This window comes from Agelaius phoeniceus, chromosome 9 (assembly GCF_051311805.1).
Source record: "Agelaius phoeniceus isolate bAgePho1 chromosome 9, bAgePho1.hap1, whole genome shotgun sequence".
Classification (NCBI taxonomy): domain Eukaryota; kingdom Metazoa; phylum Chordata; class Aves; order Passeriformes; family Icteridae; genus Agelaius; species Agelaius phoeniceus.
The window spans coordinates 7,848,207-7,876,189 of NC_135273.1; the positions used below are offsets into that span (position 1 = coordinate 7,848,207).

Genomic DNA, 27,983 nt, shown 5'->3' on the forward strand with positions numbered 1-27,983 from the left:
TTTCTTGTATGCATTACTTCATCCATATTGTACCTTAAATATGCTGCTGCTATAGTGCTCTACCATTTCAATTTGCTTGTGCTATTTTCAACATTTCCTTTAAGTTCTTTACAAGAATATACAAAGGAAGAAAGCTGTTTACTGAATAAAACAAAGTCTATCCTCCTTCTAAATAAAACCTTCATTATTCTTCCATAGACTTCAGTTTCTTATTGTATAGAAAACAAAAATAAATCCTATAGATTTCTGGAAGGGTATCCTGCAATGAGGAACTTCACAATATTAATTTAATTTCTTAGAATGAAAATAAGTTTGGAACCAACACTTAATGTACCACCTTTTTGTAAGATGCAGGCACAAACCCATCATCTTCAGAGATTGTTTGTACTTAAAACTATTCCCTTAACTTAAAATATTAGCACCCTCATATACTGCATTCTAGGAATATTTGACTGGGGAACAACCTGCATAGGAAAAACTCTGGTAAAATGGATATATCCTAAAATGAATTTCAAGAAAGCAAATTGCCACACCACATTCTTGGGTCCTTTAGGCTATGAGGGACTTGTCACCATGGTATTCCAGGATTTCATTACCAGCTGCAAAGAAAGAGAAACATTTTCTGGAACACATTTATCAGACCTTATTTTATATAATTTTTTTATTGATGAATTCTTAACAGCAGCCATCTTGCACCCCGAAAGTTCTTTAAAAGTCTATAAAAATTTGGCATCAGTTATAGTGTGCAAGAAGGAAAGTAAACAATCAAGAAACACTTAGCACTGAATATTTTCAGTGCACATTCTAACCCCAGGAAACAAAAGAACCATTTCTCTTCAGTTGCAGTTTGTCACCTTCCCAGCAGAGACTTGTAGATTTACACAGGAGGCGAGACAATCCCAATCCAATCTTAAAACATCTCAATCATCCAGTCTTTTTCCTTGATCCAACTTATCACTTATCCTCACAGATCACAGCAGTTTCACCAGGATGCTCTGTCTTCAATTTTTTCCGAGCTGGCTCTCCCAGGAGCAGGGCTGTGCAGCGCTCCAAGGACTGAGCAATTTCATCAATTGTCCACTTGTCCTCGCGCAGGGCGTGCTCCTCCAGCGTGAACGGCCCCTGCTTGGTGCGCGTCAGCTCCTGCACCGAGGCGCAGGTGGAGAGCTCTGCAGCAAAGGAGGAAACAGGGATTGGATAAGCACATGGATAAACACTTCCAGCTCACTTAAAATGTATTTTTGTATGTATGCCTTTTACATTATTCTGCTTTGTTTGACAAGGAAGGTCATGAAGATTCATCGCTCATTTGTATCTTCTTCAATTTGACCCAAGGATGTCCTTTGATTTCAGTAACTGTCCAGTGTAGCAAAGAGTTCAGAATCTGACAGAAAGCTGTCAAGAGTTTTCCCAGATTTAGATCAGAATGGAAAGTGAGGAAAAAATGTTGTAAGATGTAAGCAGAACATTCTGCATTCTCAAGTGACCTTGAACTATTTCTCTACACATTTTGAGGCCTTAGCACTTCTTGCCTTCAAGAGGTATTTTTAACATTTTTATTCTGTGCTGCCTACTGGGATAACAGAAACTAAGATAAGGAAAAATAAAAAAATATATACAAATGCTCTCCTATGTTAAATAAATACCAGCAGGACATAATTGCATATCAAGAAGCTACAAAACATAACAGCAACAAGCACTGACTTGTAAGCACACAGGTACACTAAAATATTCTCTCCCATCCTTTCTGATGCAGGAAGGTTTTTATTTCATTTTCAATTTTTGAAAAGAAGCCAGCCATGGACAGACTTTATCTTGGTTTTCATTAATGGGCTAAACATAAGCCAGTATGCTCAGAAGGCAGTAACAGAAACTTGGACTTGCCTAAGCACAAATAACAACATTGAAATTCATAGGGTTATCCCACATTCCTTGCCTTCCTACAAATGTATCATTAAAAAAAAAAAAAACCCAAGAAGTTAGAAATGGATTATCTATTCTCCATCATGCAGTTTGATAGATACAGAGCACAAGACAAATAACCCTGTGGGAAAGCAAAACTATTCACTGTTCAGGCAGAGGAGAAAGAAAACACTCGAAAAATCATCACCAGTGTGGAAGCCTTTCCAGCAGATAGGGTTTATTATGTGCATGGTAATGTTCTGTGCAATCTGTTTTCAAAATGTGATGAATAATGTTTAAAAAGACAGTATCTTTCTTCTTCTCATCCTTAATCTGAGTTAGCTTTAACACATGAAAGAGAGGGGAAAAAACGTCCCCCCCTTGCCTTGCATTATCTTGCTCAGTGCTATTGCTTGCTCCATTTTTATCAGCTCGCCCCCAAGGTCCCTGGCAATTATTTAGCCATCATTCCCCCATGCCCCTAAGGAAATTACCTGAGTATATAAAAACAAGTGATAGCACTACAGTTCTGCAAAATAACACACAGGTCTAGTTACTTGAGATATACAGAATGACAAATTTTTTCCATAAACACACACTTGTTCCTTACATTGTCATGCAGTTTTTTTTTCATGCCTACCTTTGCCAATGTCATTGACCAGGCTCCTGACATAAAAGCCACCACCACATTCAACATCTGGAATGTTAAAAGTGACATGGTAAATTGCCAGTGCCACGTGAAATCCACATAGAAGCCATGCCTCCACATAAATGTAAAAATGCGCTAAGCAAACAACCCAGTGATAAAATATTTATAGGATGCAACATCAATTATTCATCCTGGAACATATGTGAGGGTGAAATTGCTAAGCTAGACAGGAGGGAAAGCAAATAAAATGGCAACTGTACTAACTCACCAGAATTTAAGAACCTGCTATGGTATGTTAAGAAATGTTTCACTCCTATTCATTTTAAGCACTTCAGGTTGATTCCATATTTCTAATGATGAAAGCAAGTTATTTCAAGTATAGCCTAAACTGACTGTCAGTGCTGCAGACAGGCAGCTCCATTAAAATTTTAAAATTCACCTTTAACTTTCCCTGCTCTCTCAGCCCTTCCCTTCCCCCTCTGCCAGTGATCAGCTCCTTGTCACCCAACCATAAAGGGCTGAAGTCACACAGCACTGAGTTCTGTCACTCATACCTGCTCATCATAAAACATCTGGTCCATCACAGGACTGGGGATAAACTGGGCAGACAGATCAATTCAAGGCATCATCCTGACCTTACAGTACCATTAAACATTTACAAGAGTATTTTCTGGTTTATTTATTAATATGCTTCTTAATGTACTACCCAAGTTTCTTGATGAATGACAGAAGGAAGGATAAGAACCTGCCTCCTCAACAAGAAAGGGGTCTGACAATAACTGAAACTGGTCCTGAGAGAGATGCCAGCAGGTCTGGGAATCTGTGTGAAAGAATGGCAAAGTGAAGTAAGCAGACCTGAGAGAGGAATGAGCTGGAGGTTGCAAAATCATGGACAGATGCAAATAATCCCCTGACCAGTCTCTCAGAATTTTGCCTCACTGAGAGATTAGATATAATCAGCTTAACTTAAACCAAAACACGGTGCTTTTAATACAAAGTGAAAGTCTCTGCACATGGGCTCACACCAAAATAAGTAGCTGAGTGAAATGAAACCCATTTCACTCTGTTAGTCCCATTCTGAGTGTAAATAAACATTAACAAGCTGGGAGCATTGCTCTATGTAATAATCTTTGACCTTTACCCAGCGTGAACAGTGGTGGCTGGAACTGCTGGAGAGAAAGGCTGTACACTCTCACTGGCCGAGCAGGCTTTGCTTCCACTGCTTCCCCTCTCTTCATCAGAGTTGAAAGCCTTTCTCCATCCTTCTTCAAAGCAGAATAGCTGATCAGACAGAGCATGAAAACGTGTGTCATATGGCTGTAATGGAACAGGCTTCCCATTCTCCAGATCCTGGTAATATTGTACTAGGCTAGCACACATTTTACAACTCTCCAAGTACTCACAAAAACCCACAAAAACCCAGCGAGTGCTGCTGAAATCTCTTGGACACAGAATCATCCTATTTACCAGTAGCTACATAAACCAGAAAACAAGAGATGGCCTTGTATTTCTCTCTTGCTGTACGGACTTAAAAGCATTTTATCACTCACTTTGCAGTTCATGAAATAAAAGGGTTTCTATAAGGGTTACAACACTTGCAGCTGCCTCTAGCATGCTGTGCTCAGCAGTGAGCAGGGCATCCTCTGTTTCAGTGTTATATTGAGCTGAGCACTGGGAGTCACTCAGGCAACTCCTGTAATTCTACATTGCCCCTTTCCTTGTCCCACACCAGGGTCTTTCCTGAACTGTAGCTGCCACGTTCCAGGATGTTTAGGGAACCACTACAGAAGCACAGAGACTGGTTTCACTGATTACATGGAACTTTATCCAAAGCTCCAACTTTGGTCACGACAGAATGATGACCATAAAAAAATCCAAAAGGGTCTTACTCACAATATTAAAGGGCAATTTGAAACAGGTGACATGAAGCAGAACACGTGGGGCATTACTGACCTTACAGGGCTCCCACTGGAACCACAGTAAGTGACACATGGCAAATGCAAAGGAAAGCAGGCTGGCTTAAACCACCATAAAAGCCATCTGTCACAAGCTAAGTCATGCACACTGCCAGCTACTATGGCTCACCTGACCAGATGAAATTTGCTAAGCTACAGAAGCTCAGTCATTAATCACTCATTCATACTCTAAGTTTTCAAAAAACTAATTCAAAGTCATTTAAGACACTTCCACAGAGATGTCAGTGAGATTGGAAGACAGAAGACAAGCCCTGCAAAGCTGTTTAAGACTTTGGCTACTTTACATTTACCCAAAACACCCACAGACTCCAGGTCACCATTTGTGCTGGATCTTCAAATGGGCATGACCTGCACTTGCAAATGTTAAACTCCTGACTGCCTGGCCTCTATCCTCTTGTCAAAATGTGTCTTAATACTTCTGAGAGAGCTGACTTCTGTTGGCAAGTCCTGACAGCCAAACACAACTGTCAAGGGTGAGTGAGTATCATGGAACTTACAGTGGGGGAACTTGCATGATGTCCCCTGTGAACTTTTGCAGAACATTTTCAAGATCTCCTTTTGTTACCTGGTCTGTGGAAAGAAAACAGTCAGTATCTTAGTATTGATTATTCACATGGCACTAATGGCATCAATCACATTCTGCAAGCAGACACAACTAAGAGTTCCCTCTCTTCAGAATTTAGATGGGGTGAAAAACACCAAGGAAAAGAGATAAAAAACAGATTGTAGGCAGGAATGTGAATTATCACAAAAGGAGTGGAACAAACTGTCCAAAGTGATCAGGACAATCTGGATACTTTCAGAAGGGCACAAATCCTCCCTAATGTTTTCTTTTGTAATTCCCCTCTCTTAAGGCTGCAAACTCATCTTTCTTGGAAACTATATAAAAGCTACAACATTTGGAATATTCTTATTTTTTAAAAAAGCACCAAAAGGAATAAAATGCTCATCTAACCCTGGGAACTTCTCTCTAAGAGAACCTAACTGCAGGGAAAAATACAACAGATTATTAGAGAACAAAACCACTGGTGTAGAAAAAGACTTTATCTGAAACAACACATCAAAATTTCCCTGTCAAACAAGTACCCTGCAAATGTACTCTGGGGTATAGTTATATATTAAGGCAATTTTACTAACAAAATTCTGTAAAAGAAAGACAGCTGGTTTAGGTAATGTACTTTCTTTTAAGAGTACACATAGACATCTGTCCCACTTTTATTGGAAGACTATAACCTAAGTAGCTGATTGCACTGGTCTTCTGAAGTTCTATTCAACAGAAATTACATTCATCCCTAATTGTTTTAGAGAGTGCAAACATAAGATCTGCAATCACAATGCACTTCAGTGCATTTCTACTGTCTAGGGTTTGACTAGCCCTGTTTCTCTTAAATAATATTTAATTAGTATCATCCCTGCTAAGTCAACAGCATTCTGGAACATAAACCGACCAAATTTATTTTTCAAGCCTTTGTTGTATTTTGAAACAGATATTTACTTGCAAACATTAAAAGCCAGATATACTTCATGCTGTAAGTAAAAAAGATGAGATTTCTTTTCACAGCAGCTCTGGGAGATGATCCTGGGGTTCCTCACTTCTATAAAGCACACTCTGCAGCCTCAATGGCCCAAGCAGCTGTCCCAAAATGTGTTATTAACAGCAAGGTTGCAAAGCACAAGGCACAAAACTCCAAGATGCTGAGAGAGACCAATTTACATCAGAATACAGGCTAGGAACAACAAAATCAACTGTACAATAACCCTGAATCTTCTGGAGAGTTTCTTACACTGTTATTTCAATCTTGTTTCTATTTAGCAACATATCACAATAAAACTACATGGTGGAAAGTCAGCATGACCTGGCCCCATGACAGTGATCCTTCTTGTGAACCCCAGGCTGCTTCAGGTTAAAATTCAGTATCTAAGAAGTCAGCATAAGTGCACCTTGGAGTTCTCCTTCCAATCTTCACCCCATGAACTGCATTTGTGGCTAGGGCATTTAATGAGACACCTGAGTTCAGTTCTGGCTCTGATCTCATATTCCCTTGACTGAGAGGTTACATGTGGCCTCTGAGGAAGTCACCTATGATACAGGCAAGCTCTGTCTCAGGAGAAAAAAAAAATCCCCATGTGAGGAATGATGCATTAAGCCATTAACAAACAAGAGTTGTGTCATGTGTTATCAAAATAAATATTTACAGATGCATTTGCTAAGATCTGGTGTGCTTTTGAGCACTGGTGAGCACTGGTGACTATTGACTGATTTTCCTGCTACAAAGGAAGGAAAATAAAGTTACCAAACCAAAAGGTGCCATTTTGCCACAACCTCAAAAAGCCTTCACTGAAGGGTGATTTTGCCCTGTGCTTGTTAACAAACTACTCCAAAAGAGAACACAAGAATTATCCATGACAGTGTACCAAAAGTTCAGCAAATGACCTCAATTCAGTCTGACCCAGCACAAATTATTTGAAAACAGACAAACAGAATCCTGAAAGGCCTATACTTTTCAAATTATTCAGGTAGCTCTATTAAACATATATTTCAGCATAATCATCAGAGACCTGAGAAAAGTCTCATTAATTTTGTTCTCCGTGTCTGGATATAGCCTGTAGGCAGCTGGGAGGAAGTGGCTTTCAGAACACACATTCCTGTACACAGTTACAAATATTAAAAAAGGCCTACCAACATTAATGTGCTCAAAAAAGCATCTGAGGAATACTAAATGCTACTTGCTTCCAAAGTCAGCATCTGACAGCCTGGCAGCAGTATGAAACTTTAACCTCATTTCATGTGGAAATGCAAACTCCTTGTCTGGTAAGAAACAAAAAGCTCTGAGAAGTTCAGAAGGGGTTAAAAGCAAGGAGCTCTCTTCAGCACATCCTGACACTGTGACTAACTGTACAGTTTGCTTCCTAAGCTGCTGTCTAGGGACACTTTGAGGACTAAAATGTAACACTTCCTTACAGTTAATATAGCTGGCAACTTTCTGCAGGCACTTTCCTCTTATGTTCCAATGAAGTCACTCAAGAAGAGTTTTATACATTTTACAAACTGGTTTAGTGCCCTTTCTCTGCACTAAGGCCCAATCCTGGATGATGTTGGCACTGCAGGATTTATATTCCTTTGCTCTGCTTCTCCAAGGAACCTTGTAGGTGTCAAAAGAAGACTGAAATTCAACTCAAATATCTGGTTTGCCTTCTCTTAGAGTACCTGTCAGGGTTAGAAATTAGGGATGGTGGGCCAAAGTGAGTATCCTGCAGAAAACCAAATTGTTTTGGAGAAGACACTGGAAAAGATGAGGAATACAAAACATGTAGGTACCATGGAGAGCAATAAAGGAGTATCCATGCTCTTCTCTTTCTGAAGAAATCACATCTGACTGATTTGCACCAACATGGAAAGCAACTGAGACCAATGTCACAAGCATTTCTTTCAGCCATCACTTTAGGCAAAAGGAAACTGCAGCTCAAACAGCACTGCCTCAGCAATGCCAATGCTGCTCTTCATCAGACCATGTGATGAACTGGATCATCCAACTGATCTCAGTTTAAAATGTCAAGCAACTCAAAAAAAGGGATGTTTTCATGCCAAATCAGTTCCCAAGTACACAGCCTAACAGAAAGGTGGTGCACAGAAAGCACACACCACAACAGAGGTGGGAACTGCTGTAACAGGAGCTGCCAGGGAGAGAAACACACACAAAAACAACACTAAATTCTGTCTGCAGTAAACAGCACAAAATGAAAAAAGCAAAATTAGTGTTTCAAAAAATGGATTTTTATACAGATAAATACCAAGAAAGTGAATCATCACTTCATTCAAGCACTGTGAGGTATTGGCAACTCTAACACCATGTGGATGCTCAGGCCTCCAGAAGCTTAGACACTTAGAGCTTGATCCTGAAGCATAAATAAATGATCCAACATCTCTGAATAACACTGCCTAGTAATTAACACTATAAGAAACTATGCTTGCCAGCCTCATGAGAAAAGGAAAACTGCAAACGAAAGGAGATTGGAAGTGAGAAATGAAATCCAGGCTTTTCATCACACCACTAAAAAAGATTATTTACTTCATGTACCTATTACCAGAATATCAGACGTGTAGAGTTGCTAAGCAACTGGTTACCTATTATTTTTTAATTTCTTTCCCCAGGGTTGTGAAAGAACTAATAACAAATACATTTACTGTGTTACTACACTGTTTCTAAGATGCCCAGCAAAGCCAGAGTCAGGATGAGTTCTGAAGCTTTATACCCTTGCCCTGTGCTCTGTCAGTCAGAAAATTTCATTTATTGAAGATGTAAGCAAGATCAAGATCTGGAAGATAGCCATATGTAGAATGTAGTTTATGTCATCCTCATTAAATGTTAAGCAGTCTATAGGTGAAATGGTGTCCTAGAGGGAAGATCCAAGTACTTTATTCCTCCACTGGCCTTAAAGGGTTTTACTAAAAGAGGACTCCTGGGACTACACTGTGAGAGAGGAAAATGTTACTGGACACAGCACGTCATTTGTCAGCTTGTCAAAGATTTAAAATGACACAGTCCTGCCCAATTCTATTTCCTCCCTCCTAATCTAATGCCTGGTTTGTTTTTTTTTTCCAGCAGAAATGAACACTTGTGTTGGGCATAATTGCATGAAGCTGGTTTGAATTATATGAGCACTGAAGTTGAAAATGAAATAATCTTAGTTTAATTTCACATTTAAACTTAATTCAGAGTCCCAAACATCTCTTCTGCTTTCCTAGGACAGAAACCACTTATGCCTTCAAATTACATTGAGTGTATAGATACATTTATGCTTACCATAAGGTTTTTCTTCAGTGACTTTTCCTGTAGCATCTAATGTATCAGTAGCCTTGCCCAGCATTCCAATGGCAGTGTACTTCTGGGAAGGAATAAGAGAGATTACTGAGTCAAGTCTTCAAGGTTATTTCTTAGCAGTTTTTTCTTATTTTTTTAAGATAAAGACTGCAACTACCAATTGCTTCAATTCAGAACAGGAAGAATACTGCCTAAGTGGTGAATCCAGCACCTCTGGGTAAGCAGAAGTCAAGATGAAAAAACATGGAATCAAACAAAAAGTAAATCCTGTGTTATGTGTGCCTGTGATTTCAGTTTTAGAAACCCAAGGAAGAAGCAACATGGAATCTAATTTTTACTATAAATGCATCAATACCACAAAGAAAATAATAGGGTATAACATCAAAGTCTCTGTGGGGTGTCATGTCACGGCTGAAGCCAGGCACAGAAAGGTACCTTCCACAGACAATTTTTCTGTTCCTTTGCACACTAAAAAAAAAAAAAAAAAAAAAAAAAAAAAAAAAAAAAAAAAAAAGACAAAAAGACACAAAGACCTTCACTTGTGAAAGCAAAACACCCACTGCCAAGACAAAGCAATGGCTCTGCCATGAAATGCAGGGATTTGCAGCAGCTTGAAGCTGCAGTTTTGAACTCCTGGGATCTGGTAAGGACCTTGTGACCAGCACAAGGAGTTCAAGGTCATTGAGTAACATTTCTGTTCATTTTGACTTCTCTGAATATTTGTTTCAGGGTTCTTCTCTAAAAAATTCTTCAGTGTGTCTGTAGTTTGCAAGAAGGAATCAATCTGACTCCAGGTCAGCAGCTCTTGTCCTTACATTTCACCTGATGCCCTCCTTTCCCACGTTTTCACCCTAAGAGCTGCCATGCTCTGAGCATACAGCACAACCAGCTGAGGCTGACAGAGGCTCCCCCTGGAGCAGCTACTCCATGACTTGTCACAAGGCTGTCAGCACACCAAGTGACCATGTCACTCTGTAACATGAGTCTGAGTCTAGTTTAGGGATACCATCAGGATTACATCAGTGGTTGGACCCATTGCCTATCCCATTCCTCACCTCAACTTCCCTATGGTAAGTCCAGAAGCCTTCAAACAAAGCCTGGGAGAGAAAAATTGAAATGTTCTGCTATTTCTTAGTAAGGTTCCTGTGAACTTACTCCCACCTGAACTAATACAAATCTGAGGATGCATCTTTTAGAAGCTGGCTGACCAAACTCCACTGGAACACATCCAAACAGGCATAAGCAGTAACATTTTACTGTGAGAAGCAATGCATCCTGCTTCATGTACTTGCAAAGTACAAACAAGCTCAAGTAATAGCAGCGTAGGCATATAAATCACACCCACACCACTGGACTAGTAAGACATGCCTTGATTTTGTTCCATGTGACAACCTGCCACTTCAATGTATTTCTTCAAGCAACTGCTGCAAAATGGAAGCAGCAGATATAGTCAGACAAAAGGCAGCAGAATGCAGACTTTAACATAAAAATAACTGTATTCTTGGCTTACTTCATGTGCTAGGTTAGGCTGGGAATACAGAGAATTTTCTTCATAGCAGCTGGTATGAGACTATGCTTTGGATTTATGCTGAAAACAGTGCTGATAACACAGATGTTTCCATTACACTTATTAAACTGCCTTTATCACATCCTATGAGTTTCACCTTTTTTCTGATTCTGTCCCCATCCCACTCCAAGGAGTGAGCAAACAGCTGTGGGGTGTTTTAGCTGCCTGCCAGATTCAACCACAACACCACACTGGGGCTACGTTTTCCCTAAATATTGCAGATGTCTGATAACTCTGCAAAATTTGGTATTTTACAATAAAATTCATCAAGTTAACACACTTCTGGAATGCATGAAAGAATAAATGAAAGAAAGAATGGATGAATGCTGCTCCACAACAAATATTTAAATAAACTTTAAGATATATTATCTTTTACTACTATATTAGCTGTTAGGACCATAAAATTGACTGCTTCCTGAGACATTTAATGATCTGGTTCTGAACATTTAATTGCACTGCCAGAAATACACTATTCAGCACCTAACCTAGAGGTTAATAAAAACACGTGAGCAGATCATCATTATACTAAGCATGATGAATGACCTTAGCAGTTCAGTAAAATTCTAAATCTGAAAACTTAAAAAGTCTCACTCTGTCTTCTGATGTTTCCAAATCAAAATACTCATACTACTTCAGTTTAAAAATTCTTTCTTTTCCTTTAATTCTGGTTTTGGTTATCTTGCTTTAGGCTATCTGTTACAATAACATGTTGTATTTGATCTGCCAGCAACAGAGAGACAATGTTCTCATCTGTTAATATGTAAACATGAATGGCATGAACAATACAATCCAAATCTCAATATTTCCCTTTTAATTTCTGCAAAAGAGCAAAAGGGTTTACAGTTTGTAAAAAGAATGCCCTTAAATGTTAGTCACAAATCCCCATTCCTTACAGGAGCCTTTAAAGAGTCACAAAATACTCAAGCCAGAAATGCAATAATCCACAAAGGAGGCTGTAAACAGTGTAGGAAATTAAGAATTACAGTTGGTTTATGATCAGTCTCTGGAGTGCCCTTGGTTACCTACAATTATATATCATAATTCTTACTTGCCACTGGATAAGGTTTACTTCCTCCCCTTTGATAGGGTGCAAAACCTGGAGGTTGTAGGAGAAGATACGAGTCCAGAATTATTTGTGTCAAAATTCAGTATTAACACTCTTTACACTCTCACTCACGCTGCCCTCAGAAGCACCAGTGGATTCTGAGTCATTTAATAAGTGTTCAGTGACCTTTTCTCACCTGTGTTGGCAATCATTTATTTCTTCCAGTTTTATGAAATACATCTAGGGGCATTCTCCCTGTACTCTCAAATTACAAATCACTGCAGGAACACAGACAGAAACTGCTCACAACACTCTGCCTTCAACCCACTCAACCCAAAACAAAAAAAGCAAGGTAGTAGGTGTTGCAGGCAGTGGCAAAGCCTGGCAAGTGCAGACTGTGACAGAAAGCACCCCTAAATTGCAGTTCCTCAGAGGACATCCTGCCAGCTCACAGCCCCTACATCTTTGCCCTCTACTCAACTCAAGAGGTCAGGACCCAAATCATTTAAAGATTGAAAGCAGCATCTCAACTTCCCTATGGACTGCACAACATGCCATTGCAGCACATTAAAAGCTGAGATCCAGCGTCCCCAGTCACGACTTCCAAGTGCTGCAGCATTAATTCCAACACAGAAAGCTGGGCTGGTCCCAAAGCAGAGCCTCACAAGTGTACAACAGCACCCTGAGGACAAACAGACCTTTCCAAAACTATCCTGCAGCAGGGAATGGCTGTACCTCTCAGCCAATCAGAAAACCACTTTATTGAAAAAAAGAAAACCATTATGGCAAGTGAAACAAAAGGCAGCAAAGTGACCAGAAGCCTTGAGTATAAGCAGCTCCACCATTCACAGCAGTGAGAAGAAAGCCTTAAGGAGATGCTTTACAGTGACAATCCACTGCACCCTGTCAATGCTAATGCACAAACTCTGTCACACTGACTGGGGGATGTGCTGGCTGCAACCCCAGCAAGACCAGACACACACTGAAATGCTTGGGTGGTTGTGCATGTGCACCATACCCATGACCAGAAAGAAATACACCATAAAAAGCCAGCACTGGATAAAAAAAATAGGATTTCAGGAATCTATAAAAACAAATTACAAACCTCTAATAAATCTCACAGGTCTTGGGAAGAGGAATTTTGTTTTAGTGTCACAACCACAGGGCACAGTCAACATTCTCACAAATAACAAACCATATGTTTACCATAATATTTTTAGTAAGAGAGTAGCTATAATTTGGCTTTTTTATTTTCATACCCAGTTTCAGAGAAATGCTTAGCCTAGCACAGACAGAGAAAGAATATCCATAAAAAGAGAGAGAATAAAGGCAAGACTTTATCAGCATGCATATTGAAGTGGGAAAGAGGAGGAGGAGAAGGAGGAAGAATCCCCTCCCATTTCAGGGGCTGCACAGGCAGCAGAGCTTTCAGCTGCACAACCCCACCCAGGGGGGCTCCAGGAGGCTGAAGCCCCTGGGCTGACTGCCAGGCATGTCTGCCCCACTTATCAGTGCAAATGCCAGACAGACCAGGCAACAGAGCTTCTCAGTTTTAACTGTTGAGACATCAAGGTTTTATTTGGAAAGAAGCCAGAGACTGGAAATCTAAATTATAATGTGTTTTAAAAGCTTTTTCATACATGGAGAAGCAACACTTTAGAAGAGCTAGACAGAAACACAAGTAATTACAAAACAAGGTCACCAGTAGCTGTCAGGAAGATTTTAAGATGGCTCCCACTACAAGAATTTCCCAGGCAAGCAAGCTCTCTGGAAGAGGCAGTTCATAAGAGTTCATCCAAGGATGACCCATTTTCTAATCACAGCAGCAACTGAACACAGAAGTGTAAAAGAAAAATAAATAAATTAAGGCTACAATCCCCTGTGCAAGAGACTGAAAGCTGGGAAAGAGAAGTCATATTCAAGAGAAACAGAAATTCAATTTATGTAAACTGATGTCTGCGTGTGGTTAACAAGTTTGAACATAAACAAACATAAAACAAGTGCTCTAGAGAACCTGATGGAAATCAGGGGGAGCACACAGCAGGCAAGCACTGATCAGAATTAGTGCTCCTGTGCCAAAACCATTTGCTCTGCACTTACAGATTTGTAGACTTAGGCCACTGAGATAGTGAAGAGGCCTTAAACTCTCAGTTTTAATGACATTCAGTTTGTGTTCAATGATTTCTAAAGCACAAATAAACAGTTCTGGATTTAATATTTACAGAACTTATTTTGCTGTTTGTATAACATGAGCAGCTACCAGTGGTTTCCAGTATGCTAATCATCCACCAAAGTGGAGAAGTGCATGAGGTAGACAAATAAGCTGGAAAAAACCCCAAGGGTTGCCATAGTTTCAATTATTTTCCAAAACAAAGCACTCTCACTAAGCAGATTCCAATATATTAAAAGCACAGAGCCCTAATCTCTTAAAAGCAGGTTGCACAGAGGGCAAAATAAAGACTGCAGGATGAGGGAGGAGTTTCATGTTTTACAATAGAGTAAATTCAAAATTATCAAACACCAAGCATGACCTTTTGATATACATAAACATTTACAACTTCTCTACCATTCATTTTTTTCTCCTAAAAGAAAAAGCTGACTTTGTGCTAAGCCTGCACTAAATTGCATTTAGTGCTGGATGCTGTAATTGCACTGTCACTGCTGAAGAACTATCTGATCTTTACTTTGTGGACTAACAGGATTTTCTGATCTCTTATGTCAGCTTATTTTAAGGAGTTCAAACATTATGGGATGACTAGACTTTCCATGAGAAGGAAGGACCAGAACCCCCTCTAACAGGAACCCAACAGAAGATACTTTGCCTGTAGCTCAGAGAAGCTTTAAGGCCTTAGCTAAAAACTGTATCAAATTTATATTTAGGAGTCAAAAGGAGTGCAGGAAAGGGGGCAGGTGAGAGAACAGTGCCAACAGTCACGGGAACACTGCATCACCTGAGACAGCACCAGGCCACACATCACCTACAAACACAGAGCAGGCTCACAACATCCTAGAGGGGATGCAGGTTAATGTGCAAAGGTGGCTGTTTGAAACCAGTTTCTTTATGCAAACCCTTCTGGCAACTGCTCTCTGTGCAAACCTCCCTCACTCATCAAAATGTCTCATGTTGGCTCTTAAATATCATCCTCAGCTTTAGTATCTTTATACTATTATATTTAGTTCCCATCATTCTAGTACCCATATCACAGATAAAACAAAATAAAGAAAGATGACCTCCAAATTTTCCAGGGAAACAGAGTTTTAAGGAAATAGATAATTCTCTGTCCAGAAATAGAGGACAGTCCTTCCATAAGGGTAAGACTTTATAGCTACATACAAAATCACAGATAAAACTGAATGCATGAAAGTCTTTGGCTGAATTCAGAAGCATTGATAAGGCCAATATGCAGCAAATTTTAAAAGGCAGTGCTAAGAGCATCTCCAAATTACTAGAAATGAACACTAGAGAAAACAGTGTAGAATGGCTAATTTAAATTGGTTACCATTCTTTTTATTTTCTGTTATTTTTGTGAAGAATGAGAAAAAAGCCTTGCCATGTTGCAGTCTTGATTTTATTAATGAATCCAAGCTAGAACTGCACATGAAGCGCAGTCATATGCACAATTATAGAAAGGTCAAGACAGAAGAAAGCACCACTGACCTCGTGAATGGAAGAACAGGAAAATCACACCAGAATATGCTCTTAAAATATTCAGCATTTGGGGAGGAAAGAGCAGCACAATAGGTGCAGTCTCCTCAAGATTTTCAACAGTTTAAAAAAGAGTGTGAATATTAATAGAGCATGAAGCTGAGCTATTAATAGATTAGGCCTCTGGGGTGAGCATAAAAGAGACTTGAGCACTACACAGCATGTTCAGCCAGCTTACTAACAGTATTACTGCAGTACAGGATGGAGCTATGCTATTCAACAGCTTCTTCTTCCACAACTTTGTTTCAGAGAAATTGGGCAGGGCAGAAAAGACAAGATATTAAAATCAGCCCCTTCTCCTATGATTTGTTACCAAAAAAAGCAGGTTAAAAAATGTATCATATGTTTTGCAGTGATGGGTAATTGAAGATGTTGACAGTGTGTAAGGCTATTCCATCCCTAACATTTCAGCCCTTCCCAATTCCTGCATCCCCCACTGTGCAGGCTTAGCATTCTCTCAGTGCAACTTCTTTTGTGCAGACACAACTTCAAGTTTTGCTAACACCTTCTACACATTTTCAAAAACATCAAAACCAACTTCATTCATGCATTTTCCCAGCCTTCCTTCTTGTAAGCATTTTCCTTTTGACAAAATAAGGAAGACAATCACATCGTCTTCAATGTGATTTCAAAAACTGACACTGATCTAATATATGCAGGCATTTGGGGAACAAGAAATTCATTGTCAATAATGTAAAATAACACACAAGACAGAAACCAGTGCCAAGTCTGCATACACAACAATGGGTCTCTGAACAAATCTCCTCTGCTCTAGAGAGCTCATGGAGTTATAGTACAAAGTTCTGGTTCTGCAAAAACCTTCTCAGGTGCCAGTAGTGGTTAAAAAACCCCACCAAACTATAACAGCAATTCCTAGATGTAGCTGTTAAAGGCTACACACATTAAGTAGGACAAGTTTTATTAATAGACATCTTTGCACTGAGCTGTGCAAACATATGAGGAAGTATTCTTGAATGTTTGCACAATAATAACAAATACCAGAACAGAAATGTCAAGACTTCTCTGTCCTATACCTACATTTCAGGATGTAATATACTTCTTCAAAACAGTAACTAAATGGGTGAAATTAAGCAACCAGTATGTGTCAGGAAGAACTCACCTAGCCAGTCTACAAGGGCTGAAACATATCCATCTGCCCATGGGTCAACATCTCTCATAAAACAGTAACTCCAGCTCTAATCTGCCAGTCCTGCTCCTCAAGGAAAACCCATAAAACATCTTTCAAAACAAGCCTGGGAACTAAAATTCATAACTCCACTGGGTTCAAAAAAAACCTATGGACTCTAACAGAGATATTGGATTTCAGGCACACTGTGGTGTTATCTCACATTAACCCCTCCATGTGCCACAACATATCATTTACCAGGCTCTCTCCTTCCCCTAGAAAGGATGATAACCTTATCATCTCCTTCTTCCCTCCTCTACCTCTCTTGTAAGAAAACAGGAATTTCTTTGGGCTTGAGCAAAGGCAAAGTAGTAACATTTTGTGTAGCTACAATCCATTTTCTTTAAATAAGCAAGTCACATTCTGCATTTTATTTGTTACCTCTCCCATCTCACTACAAAAAGAAATTCAGTCAGACCCTTGGTTATTCTGGATGGGATACCATGAACAAAGAGGTGTGAGAAGGTAAACCTGTGGCATAAACCAGAGTCAAAAATGACAAGGTGCTGCAGATGAAAAATTTCTGAGGGAAAAGGTTAAAGAGCAAATAAACAAAAAAAGACAAATACTATAATTTGAAAGCAAAAGCAGATGAACATAAGCATGGTGGATTTGAAGAATCATCAAGCTAGCAGTAAATCCTCCTTGCCTTGTGCCTGGGAGGTTGGCTGGTCCATTGTGAACAAACCCTTGCTGCCCAACTCAGGAAATAAAAGTGTTTTCTTAATGTGTTTTATTAAAGCAGGTAATAAAATGTAGCCTATCTTTGTGGAGGAGTCTTGGGATATTACCTATATAACTGCTTGCTCACACAGAACTGTTTGTAAACCATACACACAAGCATTACCTACTTTTTATTTCAGAAGTGGTCTGAAAGATACCTATTCCACTAAGCTCTAAACAAATCTGAAATATGATTAGTTTTAAAATCTATGGCTTCTATTTTAGATCTGAGAGAGGGCTTGCATATCCAAACACCTAGTTTTCTGTACCATAACAATTACTCTAATTAAATTATTATCTCTTCCCAAAAATCCTGTCCTTCCAAGACAATGTTAAAAATATCAGAATCTGATAAAGAAAACAGGACATATCCCTATGCACTATATAAATAAGTGGGTTTGGTTTCACCAACTCCAAAAGAAAGCACAACAAAGGACAGAGCTCAGCTGGTGATAGTCTAGAGACATTTTTAAGACTAAAAGTAAGAGCACACACCACCAAGAGGATCCTTTGAAAGGAAAGTCAACTCAATTTTCTTGCACTTGCAACTCAAAAATGAACTGGAGCACAAATACTGAAATACACTAAAAAGAAAAAGCAACAAACCAGCACATTAAGGCTATTTAAAATGAAAATTAGAATTTCAAAAGAAATAGCACTTTCACCATCATGGTGTGCATGTCAATGTGCAAACACACAAATGTTGGCAGAAGAATAGAGGTCTCAGAGATGCCGAGTTCTTATAAGCCTCCTGAAAACAGACAGATAGAGGAAATAAATCTATTGCAGCTTCTACTAAGAAGGGTCCAGAGGGAGCCCCACTGAATTACTGGATACCAAAAAGTCCACATGGGGCTTTGGTGTCTAACGAGCTGTAAACAAATGAAGTCACAAGCAAAGGCTTCATTAGTTTTGCTGCTTGTAGAACCACTGGATGTGCTTTCTGATGTGTTATTAATTCACTGGACTCACTGCCAAAAGATGCAAGCAAAGGACTTAATTAAAAAAAAAAGAATTCATGGAGAAAGCCTTAAGTATAAGAAGTTAAGGGATAATAAGTAAAAGCTTGATTTTAGGACAGTAAGTTAATCACAGGAGTTAAAGAAATAACCTTATTTATGGACACTTTGTTCTGCAGGATCTGATGCCACCCCTCCAGGGAAACAATTTTGCAATACACAGGCTCTAATCCCAGACTCACACTGCAAAAATGTCTCAGAAATTCTGCTAGGTGATTTGAACCAACTCCTGCTCAGACAAGCCCTCTCTCACACCATGCAAGTGTGACAGGCAAGATTTAAAACCTAATCACTGATCTAGCACTCATTTTCTATCCAGGATTCACAAGAACATAAATTTTAACTATTATATGAAATGAAAGTTGTCACATATCAGGTCACAGATGTATCTTCATTCTGCCTATAATCTCTTCTTCCTTTTCTAGGCTTTGAGAACACTTGGAGCTTGGGTTTTACTCTACCCAGAGGTTTGGGTTTTTTTTTTTGGACAGATTCATTCTGGAGAAGCCACAACTTTTGAGACTAAATTTTCTATTTTAATCAGTCATTGTCCAAGCTTGTGCCACTACCACAAAGTACTCAGGGAATTTCCTTCACACTGAGCACTTGGGGAGGGATTTTGTATGTGGACCATGACAATAAGTTGCATCCTCAGATAAAACCAATATACTACTCCAAGCTTTCCACTCATGGAGAGGCAAGGGCTGCAAGGAGAGTTTGATGGATGGTGAAGATCTTCATTCACACTATGACTAAAACACTCTTAGGCTGAACCCAGGTGCTATGTCACTGAAAAATAAGCAAATTAAGCACAGAACTGAAGTCTGAAAGTTTCAGTTATCCATAAAGGCTCAATGTGTTGGGAGACATCTCCTCCCCATGGAAAGTATTAGATAAATGAAGAAGTATTAGATAAATTCATTGCTTAGTGCTTCTCATTTTTTATTCTCTGATTAGCCCATGATTATTTCCCTCATTGGTTCTATGTAACAGCACATTCTCATAGATGAGACATTTTAAATGGGACTGCCACTTTGGAAACTGTGCTTCCATTTTCTAAACCATTTCCTTCCAGAAAAACCACATTTCTGCATTGTCTTTGAGACAGACAAGTCATACCTAGGACTGAATTGTTCAGAAACAATTTATCATAATAAATATTGGTCTACCCCCATCATGTTGATTTTACTGGTGAAGCATGAGATTTTTTTCTCATTCTACTCTATTTTGCCAACATGGTAAAAAAACCAAATATTTAAAAATCTTGAAGTGCAAAACATCCCAACAAGACCAAGTGCAAGTCCCAGAACAAGAAGAAAAAGTGATTCTCCCATGGAACATCTGTTAAATGTTCAGTATTTAAATTCCAGATCCAAGAGAATTCAGCTTCTCCCTCTTACTTGGAACATTTGAAACAACAAAAAGCAAACAAACAAATGCTAAGCCAGCTTGTACATGTTTTTATTTCTAGACAAATAGAATTCAATGAGAAATCTGGAACACTAAGCAGGTATTGCCCTTGGCTGTACATTTCTGTTTGTCTTGAGTTAATTCCTAAGGAGGTCAAACCATGAAGAACTCATTTTACACATCAAGAGTAAATCTCTTTGCAGGACATGTGTGAGTTGCACACCAAGGGATAATGCTCAGAGCTGCCACACTGAGTCAGGAAAGTTTCACACAATGTTTGGGAAAAAGTCAGAGCCAGTCCAACTCCTGGCAGAGTCACCATATGGAGTTTACTGCAGTATCATACATTTTGGCCACTCCACATAGCTCTGCTGCCAGCAATGATAGACTGAACTGTTTCTTTACAACTGCATTCCTAGAAGCAAACAGTAAATCCTGGCCAGAGAGGGTCAGACAGCTCCTCTGAATCTTTATAACAACAGGAATAAAAGAAAAACATCACATTTCAACAAACACTTCAGCATCCAAAATAGTGGAAAAAAATTAAAGAAGAGTATAAATTCTAAGCACATGGCATGGAAAGCAAAAATATACTCAAACCTATTTAGTCATGAATGTATCTCTTGATTCATTATGACTTGTCAGTGTGGTCAAAAAACCCAACAGGCAGACATCTGTGAGAGATCCTTCAACCTCCTTAAGCCTCAGACATTACTGCATGCCTAATTTATTGAAGTACAAATAGAAAATAGGAAGGCAAAGACAGGAAATAATAAATGCTGCAGATTCCATACTTGGCATGGATGTCAGGTACCTCATACAGGAACAGCTGCAGTGGAAGAGCTGCTGAGCTCTGAGAAGATCCATCTTTGCTCACTGAAGGCCCAGAGCCATGTAAGGCCAGGGATAGATCTGCCTGGGGTGGCTCACCAGGCTGCCCCACTGCACATTGTCCCCTCCCTTGTCCCTCAGGAGGGGCTCTAAGCCCCTGTGAGCCACCTGGGAACCAGGTTTGGCTGGATAACCCTGTTATGGGCTACAGGAACTCACAGTGAAGTTGTCAAGGAACCTGAGCATACCCTCTTCTGCCAAAAAGGCTGCAAGTACTTCATCCACCACAGCTGTTTCCACTGTGAACCTCAGCTTAAGAGCTAATTCAACTGCTTTACATGTTTTTAAATCAACAGTTCACACATTTAGCTGTGATGACTTAATTTAGCTGAAGTAAATCTATGATTTCTTTTAAAGTTCTTTCAAAGGAGGTGTCAGGTGGTAACTGTTCACATTCCCAGTGTAAGTCCAGCTGTTTACTGCACATTGCAAAACACAGATGCCTCTGAAATGCACTCATGTAAACCACATGCAAACCCATTACAGCCAGAGCAGAGACTGGCACTGCCTACCTTGAGTTTGGGATCAGACTCTACAGCTATGTCCTTTTATCCTTGTTGTTTTCTGTTATCCTGGTTGCTTTCTTTTCTGTCAAATTATTTGCCTCTGAGTTGAACTGAAGACTGTCAAACAAATTCTACCTTTAAGCTATCAGCTCAGCAACTGTAACAGATCTTAAGTGACCAGACTAGAAGAGAATGGGAAAAATGGCAGAACACAATGCATTATTGACTTTTCCTGCATTTAAGATGAAATTTGGAAGGTTTAATTGATTTCTACATCTGTCATTCTTATCTAAACTTCTCATGTAAAAATAATGGCTAAACCCACAGGATTTGACTTGTGAGGATGGAATCAACACTGGGACATTAATCTTGGGAGTACTTGCACTTTTTTCTGTATGTAACACCTACAGTCTGAGGGGTCACCAAAGTAAAATTAACACAGTAAAATTAATCAAAACCAGCAATGAACAAAATTTCTATCTGTCAAGGCTCTGGTCTGCATTCTCTCCTGCAGCCATGGGGCTTTTGCTGCCTTTGGCTTCTCACATGTGTCTGTTTTTGGGTTTGTAGAGCATCCCTCTACAGCACCAGCAATGCAATCCAAAACACTCTAAATTCTAAAAAGTGCCTCTTAAGGCCTCATGGTTTTTAAGAAGACAGAAAAGAAACAAAGACCATCTGTTACTTCAAGCTAAATAACAATGAAGTTATCTACACATAAGGAAAATTACCAAAAATTGAACTGTCATCCACAACTACATCCCCAAAACATCAGTTTCAGTGCCATCTTCATTAGTTTTTCTTTCTTTTTTTTTTTAATACACTAAATAGTATAGAAATCTTCCTTTAAATGGTAATTTGGTATTTATTAACACTTCTTAGAAAACCGAGACAAACAAAGTTTTTTAAACAACCATTCTGGACATGAAAGTCTGACTAACACATTTCTGACTAACTGCAAAAAGGAGCTGAAGTGTACATCTGAGCTAAATATGCAGCATGGCTGACATATTTGCATGTTGGTTCAGCTCTTCACTGACAGAAAAAAAGAAAACCAGCAAACAAAACCCCCTGCTAATACAAGATATTTTGCATTCCTTACCTTGGAACCTGCCAACATAGTCCCCAGCATTTTTGTTCCTTTTCCAATACCAACGACTGCAAAGAGAGAAGAAGAAATGCTACTTCAAAACAGCCCTGCAGTTCCCTTTTTCAACACCATTCAATACTAAATATTATGCTAGTCAGAAACTCAGCCTTTCATGCTCTGTTAGCATATGAAGAGAGTCAACACTTTTTTGAGAAAGCATCTCTGATGTTCAAACAACATAGAACTAGTGAAAGGAAAAAAAGTCTAAAGCAAAAGATAAATAACCTTCATCTATTGTTAAAATACTTTAATTCAACTGCTACATTTATTTATCTTTTAATCACCAAAGAAATGAAGAGTGCTATTAACATTGCCTCTGGTTTGATGAAGGTTATGGCTCACCAGTAATGAATGAACCCTTCATAGTAACCAAATAGTCCTTTTAAAGGTTGACAGTGACCAAGAGTAATACAGCCAAGACAGCATCACAGAATTGTTTATCAGACTTGCAGGAAGAAAGTAAAATAATCAAAAGGTCCAACTGCCTCTTACTGTGCATGTACAGATTACAGTTATTTCAATCTTAACACCAGTATTTTAAAAAACAGCATCAGTCAGCTTTTCATAAAAGAAAGACAGAAAAAGAGCTCTATTTTATATTTTACTTTAAAGCTTTTTACAAGATGCTTGCCTTTAAAATGCTTTCCTATTGATTTTTCCACATACAGCAATCCGAAGAAAATTTTAGAAGGAAATTAGTTTTGTGTACAACTCATAGAATGTGTAACAGCTTATGTACTTTATTTTAATAAAACCAGAGGAGTGAAGGGAGCTTTCAGGAAATCAGCTTCATGTTCATCAAGAGCCAGGATGGAAAACATCAAACTGAAAATGAACTTCGAAAAAAAATTTTTTTTACTTGTGTTCTAATGCTTCTCAGTTTTTATGCTCTGAGACCCATTAGATTCCTCCTTGTTCTCATTACCACTCCTCTTATTCCTGAGGGCTTTCAGTCACACATGTGCTTGTGCTCTCATGCATCTTCAGTTCAACCTGTTCCTGTTATTTGCCAGATAGGAAAGAGCTGCAAGAAGGCTGAGAAAAGGAGATAAGCACACAGATAAGACTTTCTAACCAAGCACTTTTCTTGCAACACGATGACATAACTGAACATAACTTCAACAGCTGAGCTGAAATTTGCTGGAGAGTGTCAAGAGAATCAATGGAATAATTTTAAAGAGACACTGAATGCTTTTGTGAACAAGATACTAACAATCTTCTCCATTAATCATCAGCTTATGGAGAATGTGTTATTGAACAGTGACATAAACCCCACATGAGAGACTACACTGAATGTAGAAAGATTTAACTGAATTTTTATTTTTTTATACTTCATGTTTTCTTCTACTGTGGAAGCATAATTCATTACTGCCATATAAAAAAAAACCAAACAAAATTCTCATTACACACCAAGAAACAGCAAGCTGGAACCACAGCCCTAGAATAACACCAAAAGAAGATATTCACCAAGACCTGACCTTGCCTTTCTCTCACATGTCATAGATCACTGACCTCTGCCTCCAAAGCCCTTCCTCATCTACATTTGCTGTCAGTAAGAGAAGAAATATAAAAGTATATTTTCTGATAAAGACCACTGCTCACCTGGCACACTAAGCAGGACTCTGTATCAATTAATTCCCAGGACAAACTTACAGACATGCAGTACATAAAACCTGGGAAACAGCAGTACAGATCATGAAGGGTATTCAGAAAATTTAATACTTCTGTCATGCTCCTGTCCATGAGGAAGGAAAGCTTCCTGCTCCACCACTCCATCCTGAAAAGCAGCACACATATTCTGAATAACTTGTTTCTCTTGTATCCTTCCCTCTCTCCTCATTACCTTACCTGAACACACAAGAAATCTGGGCACATTCCCTTTCCCACTCCTCTCCAGTTTTGTCCCTTCCAATGTAGCTACCATTGATTTTTTTTCCTGTATGTTTTGTATGGCAGTGGAATGAAAGATCCCGTGCATTTTTTCAATCCACCCACAGCTAATTAAGGTGATGTGCTTCTCTATCTACACCAAACACATCAAGCCCAAACACTTTTTGTCATGCCACAGAAGCAGGCTTTGGAGACTGCTGGGTATCAGAGCAGCTGGAGAAGCAATTAAAAAAGCACAAGTGATTTTGCTTTTCCTATGGATCAATGCTGTTGACTTTGCACAATGAGAAGCAGCATGCTCAAAGGGAACACCTGTGTAAAAGGAAAATGTCTGCTTCAGGAATGCACACTGAATTCTCTAGTGAGCAGCCACAGAGTACAGGAAATCCAAACCAAACCAGGCAGTGCTCCATTCTGACCCAAGAATGTCACATTCTGCCAGGCTCACAAATGACAATTACCAGCTACAGACCTCTGGCAACACTTGTAGCAACCAACCTCCCCTTGAAACTGAATTCTTCCTGAGAGGAGTCACTCATGAAAACTCAGAGCATTCACTTTCAGGGTACACTCAAAGTTGTAGCTGTTTATTTTCAACAGCAAAAATGTATTGCTGTTATTTCTCCAAGCCAAGGAGAGCTACAAGGTTATGATCTGAGCAAGCTGTAGTCTCCATGTTACTTATCAATCAAACTGCTGGTGACAAAGTATGATGTGGGACCAATCACACCCACAGCTGAGGTTTTAACAGCAGCAATTGACACATCCTGTTCTTTACAAAACAAAAAAATTCAATATATGGATTGCTATCCAAATTAAAATTAAAAAAATATCTTTAAAGATTCTTTTTTATGAAGACAGGACAGGTACCCAAGTTCTTCTGTGCTGAGCTTCAAAAAAGCAGTAGCTGAATTGTTCTTATACATCTTTTTTTTGGTAAGTATTAGCAGCCCTAAAATCTCCCTCAAAATCCCACAATAGCATTACTTTGAGACAAAATAATTCAACAGATTATGATGACTATAAATCCCCAGCTTAAGTTAAAAAAGCCATCAATTTCTCAGGTGCTTTACAATTCATTACACAAGAGTTTGTATTTTACCACATGCAATAACCCAGAAATTAATTGAGGATTTGGAAGAGAGGAGAGAAGGCAGGGAGGAAGAACACTGCCTTCTGTTAAGAAACATGTTACATGCATGTAGAAGTACATGCACAGGAAATTTAACCTAGAGCATTCTTCCACTGTAATCAGTCCTTCCCCCAGAACCTGCCATGTGTATCCCAAATTGTTCCTCCACCTGACTTCATGCAGGCATGAAAATGTCTCCTGAAATCACATTTTGATGACTATAATTATGTTTTTCATTACCCAGAACTCCTGTGGCTGCGCTGTCCAAAGTTCCTCCATGTCCAATTTTCAAAACCTGATTTCTTTTGTTCCCTTTTGTTTGCACACCAGCTTCTGCAAATAGAAATTAAAAGGAAGCATTATAAAATAACCTCAGAATGTAGGAAAAATGGCACACATTTCCAGACTGCTAAAGAAAATAAAAATCAAATATTTAAACTATTAATTAGCAGTGTAGAAATTACTATACTGCTGAAGACCAATGATTCATTTAGATTTACTCCTGTAAAGGTATTTGCAAGGTATTTTCACTTACATGCTAAAGAAGTCCCACACACCATTACAAACAGATTTTTGGAAAGTACCGGTAGCAAACCTGTGAAGTTCCATTGACAAAGCATGGAAGAACCAGCAGCAGAGTTCCCAAAACATCTACTACACACAAATTTTATGCTATATAATCTGAGCCAATTCTTCATGTATTTACTGCCTTATACTGGGACGTGTTCATTTGCATATTCACAGCCCTATGGCAACTCTGCAGTGGACTGAACTTATTCACTGCTGCTTTCAAGCTGTCAGTGTCCCAACCCAGCAAACTTCTTATACAGCTGGTGACCCCAGGGATTTTGCAGAGTCCAATAACCCTTCCCATATTTATTAGTATTAAATATGACAACTGGTCTAAGCTCCTTTATCCATATCTATTATCTCTCCATTCGGGGAACCTGATTCTTCCTGCCTACACTACAGTTCACTACAGAGTAAATCAGGCTAAGCACTCACTAGTCTGAAAGTATGTTCTCACTTCATCAGCAAGTGCCCAAAAGCCCAGACTAGATGATCAATTCTCCATACCCATTATAAAAAAAAATCTAGGCCACAGTCGCTCACACCTTTGCAATGATCTCACTTTTCTTTTTTCCTTAATACTTGACTGCTCAGAAAGAGCAGTTTCTGCAGACTTTGTCCAGGACTCTCAAACTTTTTGAAACACTATGGTTTTCCCTCCTTTGGCAATATATTTTAATGGCAATAGGCAGGGGGACTGCAGCAGAACGTCCTGGCGGTGCTGTGCTGCAGAGATGCTGCTGGCACCGTTCTGTAGGATGGGCACACGCTGTCCCTGGGACCCTGCCCCACTCTACAAGCAGCCCGGGACCCCCTGCACTGTGCCCCGCAGGACTGGAGCTCCCTGCTGGGCCAAACCTCATCCCAACCAGCCTCAGGGCTCCGTCCTGCTCTACCCTGGGCGGCAGCAGGGGCCTGCCACAAGCGGCGTGTGGTGAACATGGTGTGACAGCTCACCGAGCAGTGTGACCAACGCTGCCTGCCTGGGACAGTCTTTCCTTAAAGGCCTCCAAGGACACAACTCCAGCACATCCCTGCGCCACCCATCCCAATGCCTAATCGCGCTTTCTGTGAATAAACTCCTCCTAATGTCCAACCTGAACCTCCCCTGGCGCAGCGTGCCCAGGAACGGCTCCATTCTCCAAGGTGGGCCATGCCATGGCTGTGAACTACTACCAAAACAAACAAACAAAAAACGCACAAAGAGAAACTAAACCCCGCTCGCTCCGGTTTCCTGAGCGCTGAGCAGAGGGTGGAGTGGTTTGCCGAGTGTAGTGGTTTGCCGGGAGTTGCAGCTCCCGCTCCCCAAGGACCGCACACACCCGGCCCCATCCCACTGCCGCGCCGGGCAGGGCGCGCCTGGCCCGCACTCTCCGGAGCTGGCGGCCCGGCCGCCGCCGCTCACCTGCCAGCAGCCTCTCCTTGAGCAGGTTGAGCACGGCGGCCGAGGTGGGTCCCTTGGGCTTGCAGACGGCGAAGAGCCCGCTGAGCGAGAAGAGCTTGTCGGCCGCGCGGCCCAGCGCGGCGCCGCCCGCCTCCCCCGCCATGCAGCCGGCAGCGCGCCCGCCCGGGGCCGCCGGGAGCCGCGGCCGCGCGGGCGGGACTCGAGGGAGGAGCCGTGAGGGAGAGCTTTAAGGTCGCTTGGAGAGTCGCCGACGAGGGCATCGGCAGATGTTTAATGTGAAAGCGAAACTAAATTCGTTGCTAAAATCTAAAATCAGTCAATCTAAAATCTAAACCAAAAAGCAACCCCAAAATTATCTGGGGGCGGCTCCACCAGACACAGAGCGATTTGCAGGCGTCGCTGGGGAAGTTCGCTGACCAGCGTGTTGCCGTAC

At 40.1% G+C, this 27,983-nt stretch overlaps 1 protein-coding gene across 2 annotated transcripts; it reads right to left on the reverse strand.

The window, feature by feature from the left end:
- Positions 1-628: 628 nt before the first annotated feature.
- Positions 629-27,762, reverse strand: TRUB1 (TruB pseudouridine synthase family member 1). 2 transcript variants are annotated; one of them, XM_054637283.2, is made up of 8 exons: positions 27,551-27,762; positions 25,816-25,908; positions 22,506-22,561; positions 9,333-9,414; positions 5,025-5,097; positions 3,687-3,832; positions 2,543-2,599; positions 629-1,169 (listed from the first exon to the last, which is right to left on the reverse strand). In XM_054637283.2, the coding sequence occupies exons 1-8, from the start codon at positions 27,690-27,692 to the stop codon at positions 955-957; spliced, it is 864 nt and encodes a 287-aa protein (XP_054493258.1). In that variant the 5' UTR covers positions 27,693-27,762; the 3' UTR covers positions 629-954. The 2 variants fall into 2 exon arrangements, with proteins under 2 accessions (XP_054493258.1, XP_054493259.1); XM_054637284.2 differs by having other exon boundaries at positions 3,693-3,832; positions 27,551-27,760.
- Between the last annotated feature and the right edge of the window lie 221 nt (positions 27,763-27,983).